This window comes from Centropristis striata, chromosome 11, assembly GCF_030273125.1.
Source record: "Centropristis striata isolate RG_2023a ecotype Rhode Island chromosome 11, C.striata_1.0, whole genome shotgun sequence".
Lineage (NCBI taxonomy): Eukaryota > Metazoa > Chordata > Actinopteri > Perciformes > Serranidae > Centropristis > Centropristis striata.
The window spans coordinates 8,640,593-8,668,528 of NC_081527.1; the positions used below are offsets into that span (position 1 = coordinate 8,640,593).

Below are 27,936 nucleotides of genomic sequence, written 5' to 3' on the forward strand. Positions count from 1 at the left end.
TTTCTCTGCCTTCTGATTGGACGGTTGACCGCCGACACGAGCTGACAGTCGGCAGCAAGTTGTGTGCGCGTGAGTGTGTGACAGCGGCTAGCATCACACTCCACCCGTCAAACAGCGAACGGCAGCTAAGCTAGCAGGAAACCGCGTGTGAATTTATGTTCTCCACAGCTCAAGAGAGCCTGCTGAAAGGATAAAACGCCATTTCTGAGTACTGAGTACGGCGAGGATGTGTGTCCCGGCAGGAGAGGGATGAAGATGATACCACTGTTATGGCGACTTGTGTCAGTGTTGCTCTGTGTGGCTGTAGTCTGTTGGTAAGTTGATGACATTTTCACCCTTTTAACTAAGTGTTGTTATCATGTCATTGACTGTGAAAAGTAATTAACTGTCTGACAAACGGTAGCCAAGGTTTAAAACCCGCTACAGCGCATTGTATTAGCTACTAGCTAGCGTTAACATGATGCTGTGATGTGGCACCTGGCTGACTTCTGACTTGTTGTCACTGAGTTTAGCTTTAGTTGCTGAACTAAGTACTCGCTTGTTAGCTAGGCTTAATACAGCTAGCTGACAAAATGATAGTTAGCTATCTAACATATACTGTTGTAACGTTAACCCTCCTCCTCATGACATTCAAACGTTACTACCAAGCGATTTAGCAGATTTAGTTTAGTCAGCCGCTACAAGTCTGTCATGTATGAATCTAATTGAAGCATTGGCTGACAAGCATTCAGTGTATCACCCTGTTGAAATAATCGCCTCACTCATTTTTTCAAGTTTTGCAGGAAACACAAAAAACTTCACCAAAAGTGTAACATATAATAATAATAATAATACATTTTATTTGGAGGCGCCTTTCTTGGCACTCAAGGACACCGTACAAAAAAGATAGAAAAGATTCAGCAATAAAATACAATAAAATACACAGAATTAATAACAATACAATACAAAAGATAGATTTGGACAGGGTAATTGTGATCAGAGGGAATAAGCAGTTTTAAACAGATGTGACATTTATTGATCATTTCACTCAAAAAGGATGTAACAAAGGATGGCTATTGGCATAGTAATAACACTGTGTGTAAATTATGTATGAGAAATATATGACTTGGCAATTTTTTTGAACATGCCTTTGTGACTTAAGCAAGATATGGTAACACTTTATTTTGAAGGTGTCTACATAAGAGTCACACAAGCCTGTCAGAAACATGACATGTATCATGAGCATTAATGTTACTTCAAAGTGTCATTAATGTTCATGACACATCCCATGTCATGTTTTTGACACGCTCAGGTCTAATTTAAGCATTAGCTGACAAGCATTCAGTGTATGCAAGGCTTGAGATTGAAGCAACCATAAGATGTATACTACACACAGATGAATCTGCTGAGTCTACATCAGTAGCTGTTGATTCCCACAGAGCTAAACGTTAGCCGACGTTACACAGATTTGGCTCTTCAGCTCTTGACAGGATTATTGGTCAGTCACGTCAGTCACGTCAGTCAGTCAGTCCCCTTGAAAGCTGGAGGTTGTAAAGTCTGTGTACATCTGCCAGAACACAGTAAAGCCAGCAGAGAGGGAGATTATGTAGGATGATTATGGGACGTAGCCATCATGTTAGAGGATGGTAAAAAAGCAAAACAAGCACTCTACTTGAGATGGAGAAAGAAGGGAGGGAGGGATATGATGCAATATGGTATTAAATCCTAACTATGTTAGTGATGTTGACCTGGCCTACTTTCAGAGCATTGCTTTGGCTCTCATTTTAGAGTAAAGCCATGTGTGAGATCATCCTGTTGACCTTTTTGTTGTCTGTTTTGTATGCGCTTAACCCAGCACAATTCAATAACGTAAAAACATGACAGTTCATAGATGGTGATTGACTCTATGTCTGGTATGAAAAACAAAGGTTAAATTACTAACATGACTACCCGGTGAATTGCATTCAGGTTGACCAGCCCCAGGGCACTGGTATTGTGTGTGCTGCATAACTGGAATGGCACACTGAGACATTTCATTGAGGAATGGGAGGAATGGAGGAGCTGAGCCTTCGTGAATTTCTTAAAAAAATAAACTCGGCAAAGGCCTTTTCAAATTGTTGCTCTCAGAGATTGTTCACTAGTTGTCATACCATGTCAAATATCCCTTATACACTAAAATACGCAATAATTTATATGTTGAATAAGACACTATGCAGTTATACATACACTCAATCCTGAAAATGTTATCGCAGTACAGTACAATTTCTTTGTAGTTTGTGTTTTATCTGATCTTTTACCTAATTGGATCAAAAGTGTGATTAGTTAATGTGTCCACCCTCAATCACTGCTATACAAAATACCAGCAGTGCAGTTGTTGTCATGTTATTCACAGATCCCTCAGAAATGTTGAAATACCACCATTGCAACAAATATCATATATTACTTATTATGTGGTGCATTATTTGGTGCATGCTGTCCCTATTTTTTTTTTAGTTTGAAAAGGCCAAGAATTAGTTGCCATTTTCTCAAAATGTTTTCCCAACAGCAACCTGGCAACAGTTACTGTCAAATCCTTCTAGGTATCTGGTTGTTATGACATTATAAGGTTGATTTTATGGCAGTGTTGGATTTTTGTGGGGCAACTTTTAAATTATTTGATATGCTTGCGCCACAATATCTATGCTTGTCATGTGTAACTGTATGCCAGAATATAAATTATTTATTCTTCCTCTAAATGTCGACACGTATCATGTCATATGGTCATGAACTAATCTTCTCAGATTATTATGCAGGTTATCAATTGTAGTAATCAATGATGTGTCACCTCACGTGACATAGATGACATAGTGACAAGTTGACTCACAGGCCACTTGACAGTCAAAGGTGTGTCTCAGAGAAAATCTTGATGATAATGCACACATTATAATGATCTTTGCACTTGGGAGACACGTTTATCTTTCATTAGTTGCATTGTGGGCAGCTCATTTATTTTTCTTTTCATATCCAACTCTGTTTTTAATAACTGCTGAGTCTGCTATCCCTTAGACACAATCTTCTATTCCTGCCATTTCCTGAATTTATTTTTACCAGTCACTCTTGTATGTTGAAAAACTTGTTACTGTATGTACAGCACATTAGGCTCACCCACAGAGAGAATATCCACTTCATCATGGCACCTAAAAACCTCTTTAACTTCCTACCATTTCCTGTCAACTGCTCTAACCACTTAGTTAATTATTGAGCAAGTCATGTCTTAACACCACTCTTTGCCTCTTCGGGGGCTTTCAATTAGAAAACAAATGCTCTGTTGTTAACAGCCGTCACTGGTCTAGCCCCTCAAGTCAGACCAACAAAAGGGTTTCGACAGCCGGCCCAGTGGCCAAGTTAAGTACTTGACCTGGAATCCAGAATAAAACCCAGATAGCGGCTTTGGATTGTTGACAAGTTTTCAGTCACTGTTGGTGTGGCCTTTGAGACTGTGTGAGGAGGACCTTTCCCCCCAACAGGAAGGTTCCCTTGTTATTGCAACTATTAAAAGCCTTGTTACTGTTAATTACTGTTGTTTTCCTGTCTGGAGTGTGCACACTCACTGTGAACCTGAACACTGGTTCTGGCACAGTGTCACCCAACAGAAAGGTGGTGTTTAAAACAAACGTATACAGGTTTAATACGCCTTTACACTGAAACCTAACTCTAGTTAGAAAAAATATAAAAGTAAAAAAAAAAGCTTTCAAATTCTATTTGTTGAGGCTTACATTATTTCCTTACCGCAGTTATAGTTATTGATTAGGGAAAATCAACATTGAAAACTCTTACAATAACAGAACTGTGGAATAAAGCTTTTTGTTATTGTTTTTACATCGGAGTACTGTGGAAGTTTTTTCCTCGTCAAGTAACTTAATTAACAGAAAGGTGGTGTTTAAAACAAACATACGGGTTTAATACGCATTTACACTGAAACCTAACTCTAGTTAGAAAAATATAAAAGTTAAAAAAAAAAAGGTTATTTTTTTATTTTTATTTTTTATTTATATTTTTCTTTTTCACTAAACAGGTGACAGATACAATCGGTTTCAGACAACAACGACATAATGAAATATAAATAACATTTTAAATATTGCTTTTATCTTCCATGGCCCTACAGTCGGGCTGAGCAGCTTGTTTGTGGTGTGTCTCTTCCCCTGACTGCATACAGATAAGATAAACTGTCTGCATTGGGGTACAACAGTCCGCCGGGACTTTGTCAGTGCATCACACTGTGACATTGGGCTGCAGCTCCCACTGTGTATTATGACTCACTCACTGCAGTCAAATAAAATGTTTAGTAAGAGTTTATGAGTACCCCTATACAGTACTTTTACTTCCTTCCCAGATACCAGGACATTGTTCTCTAATGCATTAACAAATGACCTACATTCAGACAAATTATGACACTGTTATTCTCTCCCTTTTTTCACAGGTACCCTAGTTACTATGTCGGTTGCCAAGAGTCGCTCCAAGAGGCCCAGAGGCCCGTGTCCTCACAGGACGTCGGTTCGGAGGAAGAGTCGGGGGAACAGAATCATCATCACAAGGTAGCATCAGCTGTATACTACCATAGTATAATGCACCTCACGTAGGTCTGTGCGATGTGGACCAAAAGTCATATTCTGTTATATTTAGGCTGAATATTGATGTACGATATATATCCCGATATTTTTATCGCAAAGTGAAGCAAATGTTAAGTCAAAGTCAAAGCTAAATGTGACTCCTGTCAGAATATTAGTAATAGCAACAGTATCTGAGTAGATGAACTAGTAAAAAAAACATTATGCTGCAGATATCAGGATCATTTGGCTTCTGTGACTGAACTGAGCCTTTCATAGTGTCAGAGATATCTGTGTATATTGATTTGTGTGTGATTTTTTTTCTTCTCTAGGTTGAGGAAAGCGGGGCATTATCTGCCCTATCTGAAACTGAGCAAGTGATAGAGGATGATTGGCAAAAACAGGAGCAGACAACACAAGAAGTGGACACAAAGCAATATTTAAAGGTACAGTATAGATTTATTATTTCTGTAAATAACAACATCATTTTCCAAATACACGTTTAAACTAAGCCCTCCAAAGGATTTACTGTTTGGTTTCCTCCAGAGCAGCACAACAGACCTGGTTTTAGACCTGGATAAGCATTTATATGCAGCGTACCATCCAGTCCTTTTTTATTGATCCTTCTGCCTGGCACATCTGAAGCTCTAAGTGTTTGGTTGATAGATCTAACTCTGGCTAATGGTCCAGCCGTTTTAACATTTCCCTCCACCGCTCAAATATCTCTTCTGTTTATCCATTAGGCCTTTGAAGCAGAGGAGCCTGCTGTGGAGGAAGAGTTGGAGGCAGACAAAGACATTTCACAAACTGAGCCAGAACCTGAGCAAAACTTAGAAAATCATCACCCTGAAACCTCCATCACTCAAGACCAGGACTCAGCCTCCCTGCTGCCTGTCTCTGACCCTGTCTCTTATATTGCTGCTGAACTTGAAGACAACTCCAACATCATTAAGCTTCAAGACAACATCCCAGAGAGGCAAGATATCATCACTTTTTTCTCTCCAAAAGAGCTGTACTGTTAATTTAATCCGTCAGTTATCTAGAAAGATGCTTGCTTCGCTGTATCTTCTTTTGGTGTTTTAGAAAATGTATATTGCTTCAGGTTACAGTGTTGCATGAAAGCAAGCAAAATACAGATTTTTTTTCTTTGATATTTCTCTGCAAATGAAAGGCCTGCAAAAGGGTAACATGGTTGTTGTTTAATTGCAGTGTTTCGGATGATGCAGCTGACGTAGCTGCACCTGAGGTCATCGATTCTGACCTTCCTCCAGCTGACTGTGAAGAAGAAGAACAAGAAGAGAAGAACCCATATGACAATGATAGGTGGGTACAGCGAATCTTGTGCCCTACATAGTGAGCTAAAAATATCTACATATCTGTGGGAGCCAAGTTATATTTGTAGAAGTATAAGTTAATAAATAGGAACAATTTCAGTGTGTTTTATGTTAAGTTAAAATCAGCCAGATAAACATAATAAATATAATTCAAGGTGACATGAGGGACAAATATGCTACACCATGTGGAACACAAGTAAAGACAGCAGACATTCAGCGCCGACAACAACAAAGAAAAACACAAATGTACAATGATGTGCACAGAGGCATCACGAGTGTGTGTGTGTGTGTATGTGGATGAGAGGCAGATGATATAACATATATAAATATGTATAACATGGCTCACATATACAGTACAGGCCAAAAGTTTGGACACACCTTCTCATTCAATGCGTTTTTCTTTATTTTCATGACTATTTACATTGTAGATTCTCACTGAAGGCATCAAAACTATGAATGAACACATATGGAATTATGTACTTAACAAAAAAAGTGTGAAATAACTGAAAACATGTCTTGTATTTTAGATTCCTCAAAGTAACCACCCTTTGCTTACTAGAATATAAGACATGTTTTCAGTTATTTCACACTTTTTTGTTAAGTACATAATTCCACATGTGTTCATTAATAGTTTTGATGAATTTACAATGTCAATAGTCATGAAAATAAAGGAAACGCATTGAATGAGAAGGTGTGTCCAAACTTTTGGCCTGTACTGTATGTATAACACAATGAAAATAAATAAAGTAAATAAATAAAAAGATAATAAAATAAAAAAAAAGTAAATAAATATTAAAAATTAAAAGATATAAAAAATAAACAATATATAATATAATAACACAAGGGGACAGGAGACATCATCATGCAATATAGCTTGATGCGATACAGCACAACATCTTACACAATAATATAGTGCAAGATCATACACATAATCAACCCAACATAAACCAACACATCATGACCATGACAACAACATACGCCACAGTGAATTCATGTTACTATAAGAATAATATTTGTATAGAGATGTTATTTTTGTACCTTTTGTTATGAGCAGTAAGGCAGGTTACTGTGACTTTAAGAGAAAAAGTTGTTTGTTTGTTTGTTTTTTTGGGCCATGGGCTTTGAAGTTCTATTTGTTGAGGCTCACATGATTTCCTTACCTCAGTTATAGTTATTGATTAGGGAAAATAAACATTAAAAACTCTTATAAGAACAGAACTGTGGAATAAAGCTTTTTGTTATTGTATACTGTGGAAGTTTTTTCCTCGTCAAGTAACTTAACACATGTAAAACCAAGGTCTTCTGGGCTTTAACTACTACAATATCTCTACTGAATTGTCTATTTGGCTTTGGCAGTTAGTTGTACAGTACAGGCCAAACGTTTGGACACACCTTCTCATTCAATGCGTTTTTCTTTATTTTCATGACTATTTACATTGTAGATTCTCACTGAAGGCATCAAAACTATGAATGAACACATATGGAATTATGTACTTAACAAAAAAAATGTGAAATAACTGAAAACATGTCTTGTATTTTAGATTCCTCAAAGTAACCACCCTTTGCTTACTAGAATATAAGACATGTTTTCAGTTATTTCACACTTTTTTGTTAAGTACATAATTCCATATGTGTTCATTAATAGTTTTGATGAATTTACAATGTCAATAGTCATGAAAATAAAGGAAACACATTGAATGAGAAGGTGTGTCCAAACTTTTGGCCTGTACTGTATGTGTGACCACCACAGAATCAGGTTATACTGTAGTTCAACTTCAAGCACAAATAAACAGGACTCTGAACATTTTTTGTTTCCACAGCAATCCTCCAATTGTTCTGGAGAACACTTCCAACGTTCACACTGCAGGTACTAAACCCCTCACTGACCCTCCTCTGAGCTCTCAACCTGACCACAGCACACCGCATCTGGAGACCAACACATCACAGATGCTGAAAGAGAAAGAGAAAGTAAGGAACTCGGATACCCTGTGAACTATTTTCCTCTCTCTACCAAAGGAGGTGCCCCAGCTCTCATTTTCTCATTATCTTTTCGACAGGACCCGAGCTCCCCTGCTACCACAGGCACAGATTCCAGCGTGAGCAGCAAAGACCCCGAGGACATCCCCACTTTTGATGAGTGGACGCGGAAGATGATGGAAGTCGAGAATGAAAAGAGTAAGATAAAAAGTGTATCTTTTGAAGGGATAGTTTGGATTTGTGGTAGAGATGCACGATATTATTGGCACGTTATCGGTATCAGCTGATATTGGCTTAAAAATTAACTATCAGACATCTGCCAACATGCCGATATAATAAACCGATTAAATAATGTGGTGCTGCTTACTTGATTAAATGCACAACCTCGGCGCCTATGTCTGTCATATGTTCGGAAATTTTTTATTGTTTGCACATCACCTCTCTGTTGCACCTTCACCACATGTTTACTTATTATGTCAATTATGAAATTGGCCAAATTTGCCCTGACTGTGGGTATTGTTATTGATTATCTCAGGGAGAGCATCATCCAAGTTTTAAGAAGGATTTATCTTTTTGTATTTTATTTGAAAGCAGTTGTCAAGAATAAGTATGCAGTTTTAAGCATCAAGTATTGTTCTTATTTTGCACAAGGAATGAATATTACATAACAAATGTGATAAGAGTACGCACCATAATACTGTATGTTAATTCCACTACAGAAGAGAGATGAAGATCTCTGCAATTAGTTGTGTGGGAAAAAATATCTGTATCGATATTGATAATCGGCTAAATGAGTTGCAAAAATTCGGCATATCGGATATCGGCAAAAAATCCAATATCGTGCATCCCTAATTTGTGGAGTTGTATGAGGTATTTATCTATAGTCAGTGTATTGCCTACAGGAGACACTTCCAGTTTGGAGAGGCAGGCAGGAGTACAGACACAGAAGCTAAGCATTCACCACTGTGAGGACGGTGGCAGCCGCACAATGTATTGTACACATGCACAAAAATAGCAGTTTTAAATGATGCTTTAATTCTAATATATTTGCTGCTTTGCCTTGCAGTCAGGTAACCTGTTAAAGTTCATCCAGGGGGAACTGAGGCTGTTCTATGCTCTTTACAAAGCCACCAGACCTCCAGTATTTTTTTTCTTGCAGAACACAGGGAATTAATAATTCTGATTAATAACACAAAAAACTGTCCAATTGAGGCAGAAGTAGACCAGACACTCTCTGAAAGGTTAAATTATTTTTTTCAATGGAGTCTGGTGGTGTTGGAGATAGCATACATGGATGGAATTTCTTTAGAAAACAGTAAATCAGTTAAAGTTTTCTAAAAAATAGCATACACTTAAACTTGATTTTTTGTTAAGTTGCTGTGATTTGCTGCTCCTCTGTACACAGCAGTGTATTGCTTAGCTTCTGTGCCTGAACATAATAAAAACTGAATGCAGTGATTTGCGAAATCCTTTGCGACCTACACGTACATAGACAAGATACTTTATGTTCAAACTGGAAAACTCATTCTGGATTTGTTGCATTTGGGCTTTTTTATGCTTTACACAGCGGTACCTCCTAAAAACCCACTTTAAACAAATCCAAACTATCCGTATAAACTGTGTTAAGATTGATGATCCAGAACACAACGTATGTGGGAAACCAAAGACTGAATTTCAAAATTCCTCCATAATTCATAGTTTGTCGTCAACAGCTCAGTCTACTCACACTACTAACAACGGGGCAGCTCATACGGTGAAGAAGGTGCAGAAGAACTTCAATAACTACGCCTCAGTGGAGTGTGGAGCCAAGATTCTTGGCGCTAACTCCGAGGCAAAGGTACTGTAAATATGATACGATCCTACTGAAGAATATTCTGTTAGATAAATATTTAAAAAGCACACGTATTGATTTGTGAATGTGTTCCGTACAGAGCACTTCAGCCATACTGAAGGAGAACATGGACCTGTACATGCTGAACCCCTGCAGTAATAAAATCTGGTATGTAGTAGGCATGCACCTGCTGCTTTTTATCCACCTTCACCTCCACCTTAACCAAACATTTTTCAAGCCTCGTTTCTCATTCCCAGGTTCATCATCGAGCTCTGTGAGCCCATCCAGGTGAAGCAGCTGGACATCGCTAACTTTGAGCTTTTCTCTTCCACTCCCAAAGACTTTCTTGTCTCCATCAGTGACAGGTATGCAGCGCAGCTACCACACATACAGCACCTACCATACTAGAACACCTGAATTCTTTAAATTCAGGGTTCGTACGGGTGCTTGAGATCCTTAAAATTCTTGAATTTTAATGTTGAATTTCAAGGTTTAAAAAGTGTTTGGATTTTGGATAAAGTGCTTGTAAATGCTTGAAATTCTTACTGTATTTCTCTTGCAATCTGACTATATCCATCTATAGACTTTAGATCAGAGATGGGCAACTTAAATGCTGGAGGGGGCCATATTTCATGCTCAAATGCATATACACTGCAAAAAAGGTGTGTGTAAAAACACTAAATATGAGTGAAATGATCTTGCTGCATGGACAGATAATTTCACTTGACAGCATGTCTTGAATTAAGGTTGTTAAATCTAGAAATAAGCATTGTTGAACACTTAAAATAAGAAATTAACTCTTAAAACAAGATCAATTATCTAACACTTCTAAATCTAAGTTTGATTTATCTAAAGAACCAAATAACTTGCAGTGTATAACAGTATACATAGGAATACAAAAGGTTTGAAGCAAATAAAAAAATAACCAACATTAATTGCAAGAAGTCATTTTGTGCATTTTTACACTGCACTTTTAAGATTTAATGCTCAAATGCATGTAGTTGGACTGAGGGCCACTTCAAGTGAGAGTGCGGGCCGTTTGAAGCCCCCGGGCCTCCAGTTGCCCATCCCTGCTATAGATAATCACATGTTCAATGTAAAAAATAATGAGTAGCCTATCTAAAATGAGACCGTTCCTCCTAAGAGTGTAATCCCATCGCTGTTGGTATTACACTTAACACTGTTGGTTCAGTGAAATCTCCCCCTTTTAGCATGTAAGTACTCATCTAAAACATGCAATTTACAACAGGTGTAAGATACTGGAAAAGCTTGAAAATGGACCTTGAAAGTCCTTGAAAAGTGCTTGAATTTGGCCACTCAAAAAGTGTATGAACCTTGTAAATATCATAACTTTCAGTGACTCCAAACTCTAATCATAAACTCCAAATCTATTGTGCAAATCTTCTTTGTAGATATCCAACAAACAAGTGGCTAAAGCTGGGGACCTTTCACGCCAGGGATGAACGCACAGTCCAGAGCTTCCCATTAGATGAGCATCTTTATGCTAAATATGTGAAGGTGAGTTTTTTGCGTCTGTTCTCTGTTCTGTTGTGAAGTAGTGCAGAGGAGTTGCTGTCACCTCTTACTGTAGGAGAGCATTTAACTGTATCTGTTTCTCTACACTCTCTCTGAATCTCTTTGAATGGAAGTTTTTGTCTGTGGAATGATTAAGTCTTGACCTTCTTTATTTAACATTCAGTGTTATACATCCAGTCTATAATATACATACATCATTCTGGATAAGAGAAGAAGTAAATTTCTGAAATGTAAAATGTAACCAGGCACGTTTTGGACAGTGATTTACATTCTAGACTTCGGACGTTTGGCCATTTTGCGTCTGCAGTGACTCAAATGAAAACCAACAAACACTCGTTGGTCCTGTTTTAAATGCATGTATACGTCTCTTTAATTCTTTTCTCTTTTTTCTTTCTCTCATGCTTCAGATGTTCACCAAGTACATAAAGGTTAGCCTGCTTTTCTTGTAGAGGTCTGTGGTGATGTGAGCTGAATAGTAAACGTGGAGGGGGATGTATTTTGTGGCTTTCTTTTGTCAAAGTGCTGTGATCAACTCTAAACACACATTCAGATCTAACTAGGGCTGTACTGAATAGTCTGAAGCTTCGCTCATGATGTTGACATTCGTTTTCTAAATCAACATTTTAATTTTTTCCTTTTCATGTCCATTTTATTTTGTTTATAGTAAGAGCGTCTGTGCAGTTGCAGATAAAGACTAGGCCACAATAACTAATAAAGACTGAAAAGTCTGAAAGTCAAAATGCATTGAATACAAGTGGATGTAATAATTTCACAAGATGTTTTTTAAAGGCTAAAGGCCAACAACTACGGATTGAAGCAGAAAATGTAATCATATGAAAACAACATTTTCACTGCAGTCAAAAACTGATGAGTTATATTCATTTTAGTTCAAAGTTTAAAAAAATAAAATAAAATTGTTAAAAGTATTTTTTCATAAAAGGAAAAAAAATCAATGTCATGTTAATCCATTGTATTTTATATATTAGTATTTCCTATGTACATAAAAAAAGGTTTAACATGCTTTTTTTTCTGAAAAAAGAGAATTATCCTCATTGAACCATGATCTGTGAGAGGTAAAGAACACCATTGCACTAAATATTGATTTAAATGGTTAATGATGGAGTTATCAATGAAATATAAACAATGTTTGTTGTTTAAAAAAAAGTTTCTAACACTGTTCCTGAAAAAAACATAACAGGAGGGTTAATTGATGACGAACATTCAAAGCTTCATTCAAAACCTCAGTAAAAGCTTCTAATGTAAAAAAAGAAAAAGACATTTGGTACAGCCCTAAATCAAACTGGCTATGCTAGCTGCTAACCCATTGTAACTTGAATAAATACTACTACAATCATGGCACATAATAATGAACATTTGATAACCCACTAAACCCACCAGCTGTCATTTAAAAAATAAAACATAGTGTGTAAAATGATCAAATGTACCTATCATCTGAATTGTTCCTTTGAATTACTCACATTGCAGCATTTCATATTGATTTTACAACAAAATACAATCATGGCTTTGCTGTTGCAAGTAATACAACCAGTGCTGAAAGTGTTTATTTGCGCAGGGAACAATACAGCCAACATTTCCATGATAATATCTGAGTAATTCTTCATCTATTTTAGGTAGAGCTGGTCTCTCACTTTGGCTCGGAGCACTTCTGTCCCCTCAGTCTCATAAGGTATGTTATATTCATGTATGTATGTGACATTTTTTAGCATACTTTTTAGTTGATAATGCATTTTCCAATCAATAATAGACTGTTGGATACTGTGTGAGCCTCTCGTGGTGTCAAGTGATATTATGTAATATTTAGCATGTGGTTATGGTCAGCTCACCCCCACCTCTTAGCACACTATCAAACCTGTGGTGGGAACAAGGAGAGCTATTGCAGCTGTTATTTCCACTTCTGCAACATGTCGATAAATGTGGCTAAAGCTTGCACACAAAACATGTTGTACAAACTGAAACGGTCTTACGTTGAGATAACAGGACCAACTGTTGGAGGACTCATACATGACTATATTACATATATGATGTGTGTGTTTTGGAGGCTTTTAGTGTAGTTTTCTGCCTCCTACAGGCTGTCAAATATGTGACAATGGACAACTTTAAATTGGCTAGAAAAGACAGATTAGATTGCACTGAACTTGCGTTTGGAATTATTTTGATGTACTTGTTTTGCCAGGGTGTTTGGGACGAGCATGGTGGAAGAGTACGAGGAGATAGCCGATCCTGCAGAAAGACCAGATGATCAGGATGATGACTTGGGTAAGAACTGAGAACATCATGTTTTTTAATAAAGTTGAAAATTATCTCAGCATATCACTTCTGAGGATAATATTCAGGGTTCGTAAGGGTGCTTGAAATCCTTGAAAATGCTTGAATTTAAATGTTGTATTTTCAAGGTTTAAAAAGTGCTTTTGGAGAAAGTGCTTGTAAATGCTTGAAATTCTTACTGTATTTCTCTTGCAATCTGACTATATCCATCTATAGACTATAGATAATCACATGTTCAATGTAAAAAATAATGAGTAGCCTTTCTGAAATGAAGACCGTTCCTCCTAAAAGTGTAATACCATCTTTTTTTTGGGGGGTCATTTTGTGGGTTTTTTTGGGTCATTTTGTGTCTTTTTTTTAAAAATAATTTTGTGTCTTTTTTGGTCATTTTGTTTCTTTTTAAAGTAATTTTGTGGGGTTTTTTTTTGTCATTTTGTGTCTTTTTTTAGTAATAGTTTAGTACTCCTAAAAGTGTAATACCATCGCTGTTGGAATGGTTCAGTGAAATCTCCCCCTTTTAGTATGTAAGAACTCATCCCTTTTTTTTGTGTCTTTTTAGTAATTCTGTGTATTTTTTGGTCATTTTGTGTCTTTTTTTTTTTTTTTGGTAATTTTTTGTCTTCTTTGGTCATTTTGTGTCTTATTTTTAGTATTTTTGTGTCTTTTTTTTTGGGTCATTTTGTGTCTTTTTTTAGTAATAGTTTAGTACTCCTAAAAGTGTAATACCATCACTGTTGGTATGGTTCAGTGAAATCTCCCCCTTTTAGTATGTAAGTACTCATCTAAAACATGCAATTTACAACAGGTGTAAGATACTGGAAAAGCGTAAAAATTGACCTTGAAAAATGCTTGAATTTGACCACTGCTAAAGTGTACGAACCCTGTATATTGTCAACTTATTACATTGAAATTCCCCCATTCATCTGTGGGTTTAGACATTATGTTTTAAGCTACTGCATCAAAGTCAAAGTGGTTTTACAGTCACATTTATCGTTGCTCTTTTAATGTTTGCTCATGAGAGTGATGTGGTTTATTAAGTGCACTTCTCCTACAGATTATCCTCCTGGTTATGCACCTGGTGAAGTCAAGTTATCCAAGAATCTGATTGGATCAGCAAAGGGTAAGTGTAGCAAACATGGATTTCTACTTCCTAAAAATGACAACTATGATCCCAAACCTGGATTACAGTGCTACATTGACTTATCACTGTGTTGTTTACATTTTCTCTTCAGATGTCATTTTGAACATGGTAAATAATATCGCTGTCAACGTTCTCGGCGGAGGCCCAGAGATGCAAGGTACGACCATCACAGTCAGGTTCACAGTTCTGCCCTGTAGCTCCAGTTCAGTCTCACATCTGTTTTTAAAAAAATATAATTATTTGTGTGTTTATTCTCAGTGTTGTTTTTCTTGTTTTGTAGGCAACCTTTCATTACAGGAAGTGAACATGACTGAGTCATCAGACCAACTCGAAACCGCCTCTCAAACTACGGAGCTCACTTCAGTGTGAGTACATGTCATGAGTCGTTAATATTGATTCAACAAAACTTAAATGCTGGTATTGTCTTTCAGAGTAAAAAAAACAACAAAAAAACCCCAACAACTTAAATGCAGGTTATTGCCTGATTTGAAATGTTATTTATATTGATTGAATGGAGGAAAAGTGTTGGCGTTATGAATGCCTTTTGACCTATATGACTTCACATGAAAACCCATGAAAAATTGTTTTAAATGTGTTTTTACTGAAGTATAATTAGACTTTCCTTTATTCCTCTAGGCCTTGAAAGCTTTTGAAAATAGACATAAATAGCCATGGGTCATTGAAAGGGCTTGAATGGATATCTTTTGTGCAAAATCAGAATTTGAAGTTGTTTGGATATTTATTCATTTATTTATCTTTGAGCTTCTTTAAAGCCTGCTTGTCCTCATTATAAAAGTTCTTAGTGTTGTAAAAGTAATTAACCTTAAACTGTTGCAGACTATGTTGTGTTGGGTCCTTGAATTTGAGGGAATTGGGCGCTGGAAAGTCCTCGAAAAATCCAGTAAAATCCCCTACTGTACAAACTGTACAACAGGGATGCTTGACTTGCATTGCAGAGGAACCACTTTTGCAAAATGACAGGAAGCTAGGGGCCAGTTATTAGACAAAACAATAACCTCTTCCATCATGAAATCACTCAAATGTTTGTATGATTCATAAAAATACACCAGGGACAGGATGAATAGTTTATTTAAGCTCTTTTATTTATGGGATCAGACCATCAGACCTCTGTCAGGGCGTCCAGGGGAACCTTCCCTGGCTCTTATTTTATTTTCCGATAAACCAAATCTGTTACGATGCTTTTTTAATACACCCTGGCACCTTATTTAGATTAGAAGTACAAACAACATTCCCAGTGTGAATCAATTTATTTTGATTGTGAATTAGAAAATGGTTGGCAGGCCACCCAGCACTCTGTCTCAGGCCAGATTTCACCCAAATTGATGTAAATTGAGTAATACTGCCCAAAAAACCAATGCTAGTACATTATGGTATATAAAAAAAGCTTTTATTAGTTTCTCATAACTGGAAATCTGCTTCTTCATTAGCTAGTTCTTTGTGAAATAATGGATAAGGTTGCTGTACTCGACTCTCTTTAGATCTTTTGTAATGAGCCTGAAGCACTTTTTTTGTCTTTTTCTGACTATACTTCAATATGCTCTATGTTCTTCTCCCTCTCTAGTCCAGACTCTGAAGTGGAAGAAATTTTACCAGAGCCCAATATCCCTGCAGCTGTAGCTCCCTCCTCAGAGTCCTCTGAGTCAGAAACAGCCACCACTGATACAAGCAGACAAGAGCTCCCCCCAGTGGAGGAAAGAATTATCACTCCTTTAGAGAAAGATGAGGAAGAACCAATCGGCTCTACAATCATTCTTTTGGATAAGGAGGAGGAGCTGGATGAAGAGAAAGAGAAAAGCTTTCAGCATGAGCTACAACAAGACATCCAGCACTACTGTTCATTACTTCCTTCAGTTTCTTCCTCCTGCTCTTGCGCAGCTTCCCTCCAGGAGTATCTCCTTTGGCAGTGTTCAGCCCTGCTGTCCAAAAAACGAAAATGCCAAACGATGAGCAGAAAGCAAATGATTCCTCCCATCCAAACACCCGCTTGGCAACCTCCCCTGCTGCCCTCTGCTTGCCCTGAACCTCCGCAGCACCACGGAGAGGTACATCAGCCCCATGAACAGGAACAAGCTTCTGAACAGGAGCCAGAGAGCGGAGCCAGCCCGTCAGAAGAGCCTCCGCCTCCAGGGAACGCGGCAGAGTCTCATAAAGAGTCGATGTCCGAACCTCCTCTGCTGGAGCCCAGTCAAACCTCCAACCTCCCCGCACCCAGTGCAGCTGACTCATCCCCTGCCAAACCTACCCCTATTGTGGAGACGCCACAGCTGTCTTCTGTGGAATCAGCCAGGGAGATGAAGCCAGAAAAGAGCCAGGACGTGCAGTTTGAAGAGAAACACATTGAGCCTTCAGTCTCTCTTAGTAGCTCCGTCTATGTGAAACCCAGCGTAAGTGCCACAGTGGATGATGCCTCAGTGGCACCAACAGAAGAAAAGTCTGACATTGCAGTTTTTAAACCAGAATTAAACGCCCCCATCCAAACCCCAGATAAGACAGACGAATCCGAAGTCATCCATCTAACCGCCTCCCCTCATCTAGAACCTCAGCCTGACCCATCAGCTGCTCCTGACAGCGGTTCTGCTCCCACTGAGCCGCCCCACCCGGCTCCAGACTCCATCACAGAGCTCGAGCCCTCCGGCGGCCACTCAGTCATCACAGAAACTAAAACGGAGGATTTCCCAGAAGACATCTCTGCGTCGTCAGGCGGCAAGCCTTCCTCTCCTACCTCACCGTCCCTCTCAGATATCTATGCAGATCCACCCAATGGCACAGAGCAGAACGGGAACCTGGTGCACGGCTCCAGCCAGAAGGAGTCCGTGTTCATGAGGCTCAACAACCGCATCAAGGCCCTGGAGATGAACATGTCACTCAGCGGACGCTACCTGGAACAGCTAAGCCAGAGGTAGGGTTGTCACCATACTAAAATTTTCAACTCGATACCGATACTCAGGAAAATATTTGATACTCTATATCAGGGGTCTCAAACTCAAATACACAATGGGCCAAAATTTAAAACTTGAATAAAATCGCGGGCCATATTGAATAAATAAACCTTTTAATATATACCAAACATGTTTTGCTTTAACATTAAATATGGAACCAGCAACGCTTATAAACATACAATATATAACTAAATAGTGCAGACATGCACTATTTTTATAGTGCACGTGCTTTTATTTCAAATAAAAAACACATCAATGTCATTCATTTACAATAATAATATAATAATTTGTGATTGCCTCGCGGGCCAAATAAAATTACACTGCGGGCCAAATTTGGCCCGTGGGCCAGAGTTTGACACCCCTGCTCTATACCATTTTCGATACCACCAGGATAAAAACAAAGACCCCAAAATTTAACAGAAATATTTTTATTAACAAGAAAAATGCAACATGTAAAAATTAACAGAACCACAGGTTTATTTATAATAAAAAACAGTTGTGCAAAAAGAAACTGCAACAATGAAAACAAGCTTCAGGTCTGAGGTAGTGCAAAAAATAAATAAATACGATAAACAATAACAATTGGAACAATATTTTTGGCTGTGTGTGTTGCTGTTTGGGGGGTATCGATACTTTTGAAAATGAGTATCGTATCCGGATACAAAGTTTTAGTATCAATACTTTTTTGAGTTTCGATACTTCTGACAACCCTAGTCAGAGGTGAGGAACGGGGACACACACTATTGTTTTGAACAGAAAGGAAGTAGTGGCTGATATTAAGTGTTTTTCTTCTATGTTTTGGTTGAAGGTATCGAAAGCAGATGGAGGAGATGCAGAAGGCTTTCAACAAAACCATCATTAAACTCCAGAACACCTCTAGAATAGCAGAGGAGCAGGTGAGCAATGAAACCAGAGACCTTAATTAGGTTTCTGAGGTGTGGCGGCTCCGGCTGTCACCATCTTGGCAAAAAGGTGGAGCGTGGGTGGTGCTGAGGCGGGCTGAATAAAACCTGGTGGCCGAAACATGCCACCTGCTTGTCACTCCAAATGGCCATATCCTTAATTATGCATAACTTTAAGCCGCTTGAATGGAACACAAACATTAGTCCAGACAGTCACCATGTACAGTCATGGAAAAAATGATTGGACCACCCGAGTTTTCTTCAATTTCTTGTTCATTTTAATGCCTGGTACAACTAAAAGTACATTTGTTTGGGCAAATATAATGATAACAACAAAAATAGCTCATAAGAGTTTAATTTAAGAGCTGATATCTAGACATTTTCCATGGTTTTCTTGATAATAACCAAAATCATTATCAAGAAAACCATGGAAAATGTCTAGAAAAATAGAACACAAAAATACAAACTGGGAAAGAAAAATTTACAAAAAAATCAAGAAAACCATGGAAAATGGCTAGATGTCACCTTTTTTTGTTGAGGAAATTTAAGTAAAAGGGTGGTCTAATATTCTTTTCCATGCCTGTAGAAATGCTTGAGTTTTCCCCAAATCTTTTTTTATTATTGATTTTATTTAAAAGGTCCTGCACCAATCACAAAATATTTTTCTATTAGTCAATCTGTAGCGTGAAAAGGGTCACTCGAAGGCAAAACTCACAGGCAAAAACAACACTGTACCTTTGAATATTTGCTTCCACACACCTCGTTAATTCTATGATTGTGATTGCTTGATTTGCTGTCCTTTTCCTCCCACAGGACCAGCGTCAGACTGAGTCCATTCAGCTGCTGCAGGGCCAGCTGGAGAATGTGACTCAGCTGGTTCTCAACCTGTCTGTCAGAGTCAGCCAGCTGCAGAATGAGGTAGATCCAACGCTCCAGGCACAAAGCCTTCATCTGTAATCAGGAGGTTTTTTTCAGCCTCATATCAAATGAAATAAATGCAGTCTTTGTCTGGGACCAAGTTATTAGGATGACACATGGGTCCAGACAAATCATTTAAGAAACAATTTATTATTTTTTTTTTTTCAATGGTCTTTTTATTGATGACAAAGTATGTATAAAACAATCACTGTACAGGGAGAAGATTTTTGATTTTTTTGTACAACATATACCCATGACACAACTTGACCAAACATCCGAACATAGACATACATATACAGCCACTGGCAAAAGATTGTAAATAGACAGAATAAAGATAACAAATTAATTAACAACAATGCTTAGAGAGAAAGGAGAAATATATAAAGGATTAATAAAAAATAGTAATTGAGGAGAATAAATAAATAATAATACTAAAAATAAATCTACTCAGAAATTATTGTTGAAGGTTTCTCATAAAATACCAAAAAGGGGCACCATATTTTGTAGAATTTATTCTCTGATCCCCGAATAGTGTATCTAATCTTTTCTAAATTCATGCAGGATATCATGTCTCTGAGCCAATGTGAATAGGAAGGAGGAAGAAACAATTTTTAAACTTGTACACATGGAATTGTTAGTTTTTCTTCAATGTATTTTTTTTGTCTCATTGTCACATTGCTGCTGTTTTTCTAATGATGTAATCAATGATGTGTCTCCTAGGTGTCAGACAGGCAGAACTACCTGCTGTTGTCTCTGGTGATGTGTCTGTGTCTCGGTGTGCTGTATTGTGCCAACCACTGCCGCATCTCCAGTATTCCTCCAAACACAGAACCAGAACCACCTATCCCTAAGAGCTACACCTACTGCTGTCCTGAGAGGTAGCAAGACAACCGTACAGTTTCACTTTCTGCTGAAAAATATGTAGAATGACAGAAACTACCGTGCACAAATACTATCTTAGTAACAAGATTCAGTGGAGTAAATATGAAAATGCTCAGATGTTGCAAAGAGAAAGCTCTAGTGGAGAGGGTAAGTGTTAATTAGCACTGAGTGCCACCTCCAAATAGGCTATAACAGCTAATGGGCAGAGGTTACTGTGCCTTGAACGGCTTCTACTCATTACGCCAGTTTATTGATACAATTAATCATCAAGAGCATCGCAGCTGGAATCTTAAGCGATGACACATCCGTGACTCATGTCTTAATAAAGGTGCTACATGCAGTGTTTTTGCTCAACCATTACTGTTACTTTAATAGGCAGTTCTCCTGTGATGAGACGGGCTTGAAGAGGAGTGCATCCTATCCACTCATACACTCACTCGCCACCACTGAAGGTACGGTTCCACTACATAAGTGCTATCAGGGTAATAATACTAATCTGTTTCAAGTGCTTTCTCGTATATCTTGAATAGCTAATCAATCCAGGATTGCACCATTCCTTGTCTTGGTAGAAATTAACCTCAATTCTTGGCTCACAGGCCCAGAAATGCTGCACTTAGAGGAGACACAGAGTCTTTGTCAAGCTAACAGAAAGGTGAGTTCAGATGAGTTTATTCAACATGGTTTCACAGAAATCCGTGAAATAGCCACGGATTTCGCTTAACTCAAAATCCGTGGAATAGCCACGGAATCGCTCAAATTTCCGTGAAACTGACACGGATTTCGCTACAATGCAAGTTAATGACAGTCATATCCCGTGGCTATTCCAACATACAAAGTGATTATGTACATTCACTGAGTGAATATTTAGAAAATAAAACATATATTTCTTGCTAGAAATGTGATCAAAATCCATTTTTATGCAGAAATTAAGTCAAAATATTGATTTTTCACTAAAAATGAGAAAACTGTCCGCCATGTTTTTTGTTCTGACCGCCGGGACCTTGAAAGTCACGTGACTTGGAACAAACCAATAGGAACAAATATCCATGGAATAGCCACGGGATATGACTGTCATTAACTTGCATTGTAGCGAAATCCGTGTCAGTTTCACAAAATTTTCAGCGATTCCGTGGCTATTCCACGGATTTTGAGTTAAGCGAAATCCGTGGCTATTTCACGGATTTCTGTGAGACCAGGTTCGTTTATTGCAGTGCAGTTTGAAGTTTAAAATACTGGTTGCAAGTAGTGTTAACTGTCTTTTCCCCTTACCTTTCCCCACACAGAGGAGACGTCGTAAGATGAAACCCATGGAGAAAGTGGAGACTCTGAAACCCTCTTTTAATTCTGCTCCAGAACTGTGTAATGGAGCCATTATAATGAACGGTGTACCTGTCACCACAAACCCCATGCCCTTTACAAAAAGGTTTCTTCAGCCTCTGTTTAGAGACTCTCCGTCAGAGGGCAGCTCTGAGGCATCTTCACACTCAGATGACCCCTCCTTCTGCGGCATCACCACAGCCTGCAGCCGAATCTGTGAGGGGCTCCCCCAGCCCAAGACCCGGGCGGAGAAACGGGCATTAAGACGCAGGCGTCCCAAGCCCAGTTGTGCAGTGGTGGACTTGCATCAGGCCCCACGGAGGGACAGGAGCCAACCGTTGCCCATCTCTACCATACAGGACTTGATGAACAGGAAATCGGAGCAAAGCTCTGGGACATTTGGGGTAAATGTTGCCCTCTCAGGTCCTGTTTGACAGGACTCCACTCCTTCACACAGACTGCTTAACTCTTAAAAAAGAGGATGGTCATTCATTTCTGTAGCCACAGGCAGCTTGAAGCTTCGATATGAGACAATCCCTTCACTCTTATTTTTCTTTTCTGTTCATGTTCGTGTCAGATGTTTATATTTGTTATTCTTCAAATCAAGAAATGTCTTCCCAGCTTTCCATTAAAGCTTTTCTCTTTTGTTTGGAACAATCGACTGTGACTGTTGACCCTACACACTAACGGAAAGATTCAATCAAGTTTTATTGTCGACATGCTGCACCCTGACCTCTATTTTGAAGAAGTTACTGTTTTGTTTTTGTTTTTCAAAAACCAATCTCAGTTTCCCATCAGTACCTTTTTATTTAATAAGAATTCAGTTCAGACTTCTCAATAAATCTGCGGTCGGGACATTGCCTCAAACAAGTACAGGGGGTTTCTGTATTCAGTTCTTCAAAATAAAAGAAGTGAAAATGTAGTATGGGCATTAAGCACAGAAGACATCACATGTGACATCATATTTGGGATTTTTTTATATTGGTAAAATGGAGCTACAAAACACAAAATAAGGGAAGAAACTGTCATGTTTTTGATTCAGTGAACTGGTTTTGCACACAACATAAAAGTACAACTATTTTAGTGATATTGTATACAGAAACTGTTGCTGGAGTGAGCTTAAATGCATGGTACATTCTACTACAAAACCATTCTTCAAATATTTCTAAAAAGCTACTACTGCAAAGTGAGTCATGTAGTTGTTGGAGAGAAAAGAAAAACAGGAAGTCTTAGTGCATTCTTGTGGTTTCCTAAAGTGAAAATATTCAAGATATATTTCATTGGTGTGTTTACACAATGCAGACCACAACACTAGTGCAGGATATTAGCATGCAGTCTTTGGCAGGGATACTCGACTTGCTTTGCTCAGGGGCAAAATCACAGGAGGCAAGCTGTGAGTAAATGAACATTTATGACTAGGGCTCCATTATGAGGAAAAAAATGTCTACTGATATTTTTTTAACTGATATTGCAGTTGCAAGGATTGAAGGATCATTTGTGCAACTAAGTCATCATTTGCATTGGAATGAATAAGAATGGTATTTTGACACTTTTTGTAATTTTTTTTTTACAAATTTGCGCCTACTATCATTTGCAGCAAGGCGTACCTGCTGGCAGCAGAAAAGTGGATTTGTGTTAAGTAATTTAGAAACGAATGCTATTTGTGATTGCATGACATAAATCATTCTTTTATTTCTTTTATGTGTTGCTGCTGTTATTTACCATGATTCGACCAGTCAGTGTCAGATGCTGTGGAGTAAAATATATATATATTTTTAAATGGCCTTGGGAGGCTGCTATGTGGGGATAGCAACTGCTCACATGTCAAGTGCCCAGAGTGTGGCAAAACTACAGACTCAGACAGTTTTATTGTCATTCAAACCAAAACACAGCATTGAAGAACCAAATATAGTTTCCCAGGTCTCAGTTACTAAGATTGAAATAGAAAATAAATATATATGTTTTCTATATATAAAAATATAAATGTCAGTACCTAAATAAATAAATAAATAAATAAATAAATAATACTATAACAAGACAATATGTGCACAATGTACGGCAACAGCAGGTGTAAGATAGCAAAAAACCTTTGGCAGTGAATGAAAAACACCACAAATGTAATAAATACCACATGGAGCTAACTGCCTGTTGCCTTTCTGCAATTTGGTAAAATCCAAACCGGAATTCATTAATACATCGATGGACGCAGCATCGGTGGGCCTTTGGGGTTCAGTATCTTGCCCAAGGATACTTCGACATGTAGGCTGCCATGGTCTGGGATCGAACCACCGACCTTCTGATCAGTGGGCGACCACTCTACCAACTGAGCCACAGCCGTCCCATCCAACTTGATTGGGTGTTCGCCAAGTACGTCATCAGTTCGTAGTTGTCTTTCTTTTAAACAAGAGGTAACGTAAATGCTGTCACTGAACGGTGTGTATTATCTTTTACAACAGAAAATGATTGTAGAAGTCTTGCTCTGGAAGAAAACCTACCAGCCGCGACTTAAACTTACGGAAGAGGATAAGGACCACACAAGAAAAAAAATATTTGAGTTCTGACCATAGACTGTATAAAATAGGTTCCGACTTTATTCTCAGAATTTTGACGTTAAACTCAGAATTCTGACTTTCTCAGAATTCTGAGTTTAAAGCATGGTTTAAAGTCAGAATTCTGAGAATAAAGTCGGTCAGAACTCAAATATTTTTTCTTGTGTGGCCCTAATCCTCTTCCATATAAACTAACCCGCTGGTTTAAAAAAAAAAAAAAATCCAAAAGGCTAACTGCTAGCTTGACAGAGAAGACGTTTCTTGGTTTCCGTTACGTGTTAGTCGGAGCGTCTGGTACCTGCCTGGTGAGGTAAAAACTTTTAGCTTTTCCAGAATGTTTCTGAGAGGATTACCAAACATGGAAGCAGCAGGAAAACTAGTGTCATCCAAACAGAAAGCGCAAACAGCAGCAAGTAGAGTAGAAACAGGTATGTGCTAGCTAGCTGGATATATATTTTTAAACTGTATGGGAAGTTTGAAATGCCTCATTCTGACAAATTCTACAATTGTGTCATTTGGTTGTTGTTTTTTTGTCTGTCCAGTTGTTTTCCTGCCTTTTTTGTTCACCCCTCAACACCACTGCAGGTTACACAGTAATGTATGTGGGTCAGTGACAAATAGGGATTGGGAAGATGGCAAATGGTGTAACCACAAAATAATTTAAAAACAATTTTAAAAATATATATATTAAACTTTTTCCACCTACAGTGTATTTAAATGGACTTATACATATAATGAATTCATGAATTTTTTACTATTTCTACATTTACACATTTCATCAATATTGAGCAGAATATATTCTTAAAACAACCATTTTTTTTCTAAAGTTTTGACAAATTATGTAAAATTTGTTATACCATAATGTTGCAGTGTAAACGTGGGTTATATTTTTTCTCATTTTAGTTCACTTTTGTTTTCCTGTATATAGATATCAGATTTTTATGCAAAAAAAAAAAAAGAAATACTGCTTACACCAACTGACAATGGATTAGATCACGTCACTGACCCATGTTCTAAAAAAATTGTGTGAACGTAAGGCTGGGTAGTTGGGATGAATACTACGCCATGGTCCCTGCAAATTTGTGAGGTTTTAAGATGTTGTTGATTGCCGTACGGCCAAATGAAATGGTTTTATGCAATATAATAATACACTGTTTTTGCATCGTGTTGGATTAAAGTGAAACCCTTTTTGTGGTGGCTAAGAGACAGCAAACTGTACATCTATCCATCATCCAAGTTATGGATCAAAATGTTAGTTTACAGTGAGCTGCTTTGCACCTTATGTGCTCAAATTATGGTCATTAAAACCTGAGAACTGGTTTCGGGGCTTTAGAAGTTTAAAGTTGTGTGTCAGCAAAAAAAAACGTTATTTCTGCTTCTCTGCATTGTCTTTGAGATCCAAATTCCTGTCTCAAGTTGTTGCTTTGCTCAATATTCTGAAGCATGATTGGTCAGGGACAATGACAGTCATTGTACTAGAAATTTACACACACGAAATCTGACTGTTTTCTGCAGAAGAATGAAGCTTAAATCTATCAGATTCTACCAAGGGAAAATTACAAATGAGGCCTCTTTCAGTAGCTGTGAGCATTCACCTCACTGAGGTGCTGTGAACAGGTGAATGAGCCCCCCCTCCCAGCCAATGTTCTGCAGCTGACCCTGAGCCCTGAGCACTGGAGGAGAATAATGCTCTCCTTTCAGTTCCCAGAGACAATTTCCTCATTGAGATAACACAGTGTTACTGAGAGGTAACAGCTTGTGCTTGTTGCTTGCGAGTGTGAGTCACAAAGTGTTTTCCTGATATTTTGTGCTTGTGCTGTTTGTGTGTAGTTTAATAGCAGATGCATTTAGGTTTAGTTTACAGGAATATGAGCAGCAAAGTAAAGGGAGAGGGAGAGGCGTTACATAAAACTCTGGGACACTACAGGTTATAGTGGGTTTAACATTTTTCATGACGTGGAAAATGCTTTCTGAAAAGAAATCTCTGATGTAGTCTCAATAGAAAAATGACTGCTGTGCATTTATGGCTGAGTGCCGGTGATGCTGATTAATTGGCCAGCCTTTACCACAGGGTCAACCATGTAGACAAAAAGACAAGAAATATGAAATTATTTAATGGGTCACATAAATTGTTGCATCTTTTTATATTGTACTGACATAAAAAGTGACATTGCACAAATTTTAGTTTTTAAGCTGATCCTCTCGTTCTTTAAAGAGGTTAAAATGTCTTACAGTTGAAGCTATACACACTGAGAAAACACACACACACACACACACACACACACACACACATACACAGGTAGACAACATGCTCATATAACACAGTGCACTGTTTTTACAAAACCGAACATACTGTATGACCTCTAACAAAAATAAAAAACACACATATATATTTGGACCTGGTTGCATCATTGGGAGCTTATTTATTAATCAGAAAGCTGTTTTGATAAAAAAAACAATTAAAGCAAACAAATAAATAATAATATTATATATTTATTTGACCCAGGCCTGTAGGTAACAGGAAACTGAACGACTATAACCTCTCTTATGTAAGTGTTTTGTTGCTTTTTCCAGCAGGGGGCAGTGTAATCTTTTGATAAACCTTCTGTGTATGATTTCTGATCCTACCATCACCATCATTTTCCATGTGATGAGTCATTACTCAGGATGGAAGTAAATTAGTTCAAGGGCTTATAGTGCTCTCTGCCATGCATATTCATTTGCTTTTGTCTTTTCCACCATGGAGCCACTAAAAACGGCTCTCCTTATTCTCATACTTGTGTTCTTTTATTAAAATGTACTTGCTAGACTCTGAAACAAGGACTATCCAGACTAGATGTTCCCTCTGTTTTGTAGTGTACATTTTGAAGTGTTTCGTGGAAAGCAGAACACTGGCTGAAACCGTGTTTGAAGACACCATCTTTTGATGTGCAGCCTCAACCAAAAGCATTCCTGGTATGGCTCCAGCTGTGTATTTCAAGTCGAAAAACTAGATTAATTCCATTACTTTTACACACACTGTCTCTTGCTCGCTGCGGTCAGGCACGGTCAGAGCGGTGGTGGATGTGAGAAATTAGGTTAAAACCTCTTTATTCATCTGACCCGGTTGGGTAGCAGGAGCCTTTCAGAGATAAGCGTGCCTGATGCTCTTTTTTCCCCCCGTCATTTTGTTAACAGAATTCCTAGGTTTCTCTTTGCCCTGCCTCGTTCCAAAGATTATCTGTAAATGCAGGGCTGCAATCCTCTTTTCCCGGGCACTTTATCCTAAGGTCTGTTATGGACTGAATATCCTCAGTGTGCTGTTGTATCTGTATGTTTTTTATTTTGGCATACAGGTGTCTGCTTTATATTTTGTTAGCTTGCTCTCTTTTGTACCTGATTCCTGCCAGATATTGAAGAAATTAAGTCCTGATACTGGCTTAATAACACTCTAAATACTTATTTAAAAGATATCCTGCCAATTTTACACATAAAAGTGACTTTAATGTCGTGAGAAATGCTACTTAACCCATAAAAACAGTTGTGTAATATCTCCGGTTTCTCTGAACAGAGCTTTGAAAGGCTGAAGGTGTGTTCAGACAGAAAGTGAAGCAAAATTTCGCCTTAGGTTATTTGCTTCAAATTCGTCCACTGGACCATTTCTCCAGTCTGTGTTTATTAGCTCTGAACTGACTCATGCTGTCATATTCACCGGTCTCCTTTTCTCTATTCTCTATAGAGTCTGTACATTTATGATGT

General features: G+C 38.1%; 1 protein-coding gene across 2 annotated transcripts; it reads left to right on the forward strand.

Moving 5' to 3' along the window:
• Positions 1-89: 89 nt before the first annotated feature.
• Positions 90-22,306, forward strand: LOC131979820 (SUN domain-containing ossification factor-like). Of its 2 annotated transcripts, XM_059343860.1 has the most exons (24): positions 90-314; positions 4,439-4,553; positions 4,898-5,011; positions 5,309-5,541; positions 5,775-5,888; positions 7,720-7,867; positions 7,957-8,074; positions 9,589-9,713; positions 9,808-9,875; positions 9,965-10,072; positions 11,120-11,225; positions 11,651-11,671; positions 12,875-12,930; positions 13,438-13,520; positions 14,584-14,649; positions 14,762-14,827; positions 14,951-15,035; positions 16,253-17,590; positions 18,439-18,526; positions 19,346-19,450; positions 20,171-20,328; positions 20,708-20,784; positions 20,929-20,984; positions 21,616-22,306. In XM_059343860.1, the coding sequence occupies exons 1-24, from the start codon at positions 250-252 to the stop codon at positions 22,081-22,083; spliced, it is 3,981 nt and encodes a 1,326-aa protein (XP_059199843.1). In that variant the 5' UTR covers positions 90-249; the 3' UTR covers positions 22,084-22,306. The 2 variants fall into 2 exon arrangements, with proteins under 2 accessions (XP_059199843.1, XP_059199844.1); XM_059343861.1 differs by lacking the exon at positions 11,651-11,671.
• The last annotated feature ends 5,630 nt before the right edge of the window (positions 22,307-27,936 follow it).

Coding starts and splice junctions, on each gene's coding strand:
- LOC131979820 (XM_059343860.1), top strand. CDS start 250: ATGAAGATGATACCACTGTTATGGCGACTTGTGTCAGTGTTGCTCTGT. Junction 315..4,438: donor TGTGTGGCTGTAGTCTGTTG/GTAAGTTGATGA, acceptor CTTTTTTCACAG/GTACCCTAGTTACTATGTCG. Junction 9,876..9,964: donor CCCTGCAGTAATAAAATCTG/GTATGTAGTAGG, acceptor TCTCATTCCCAG/GTTCATCATCGAGCTCTGTG.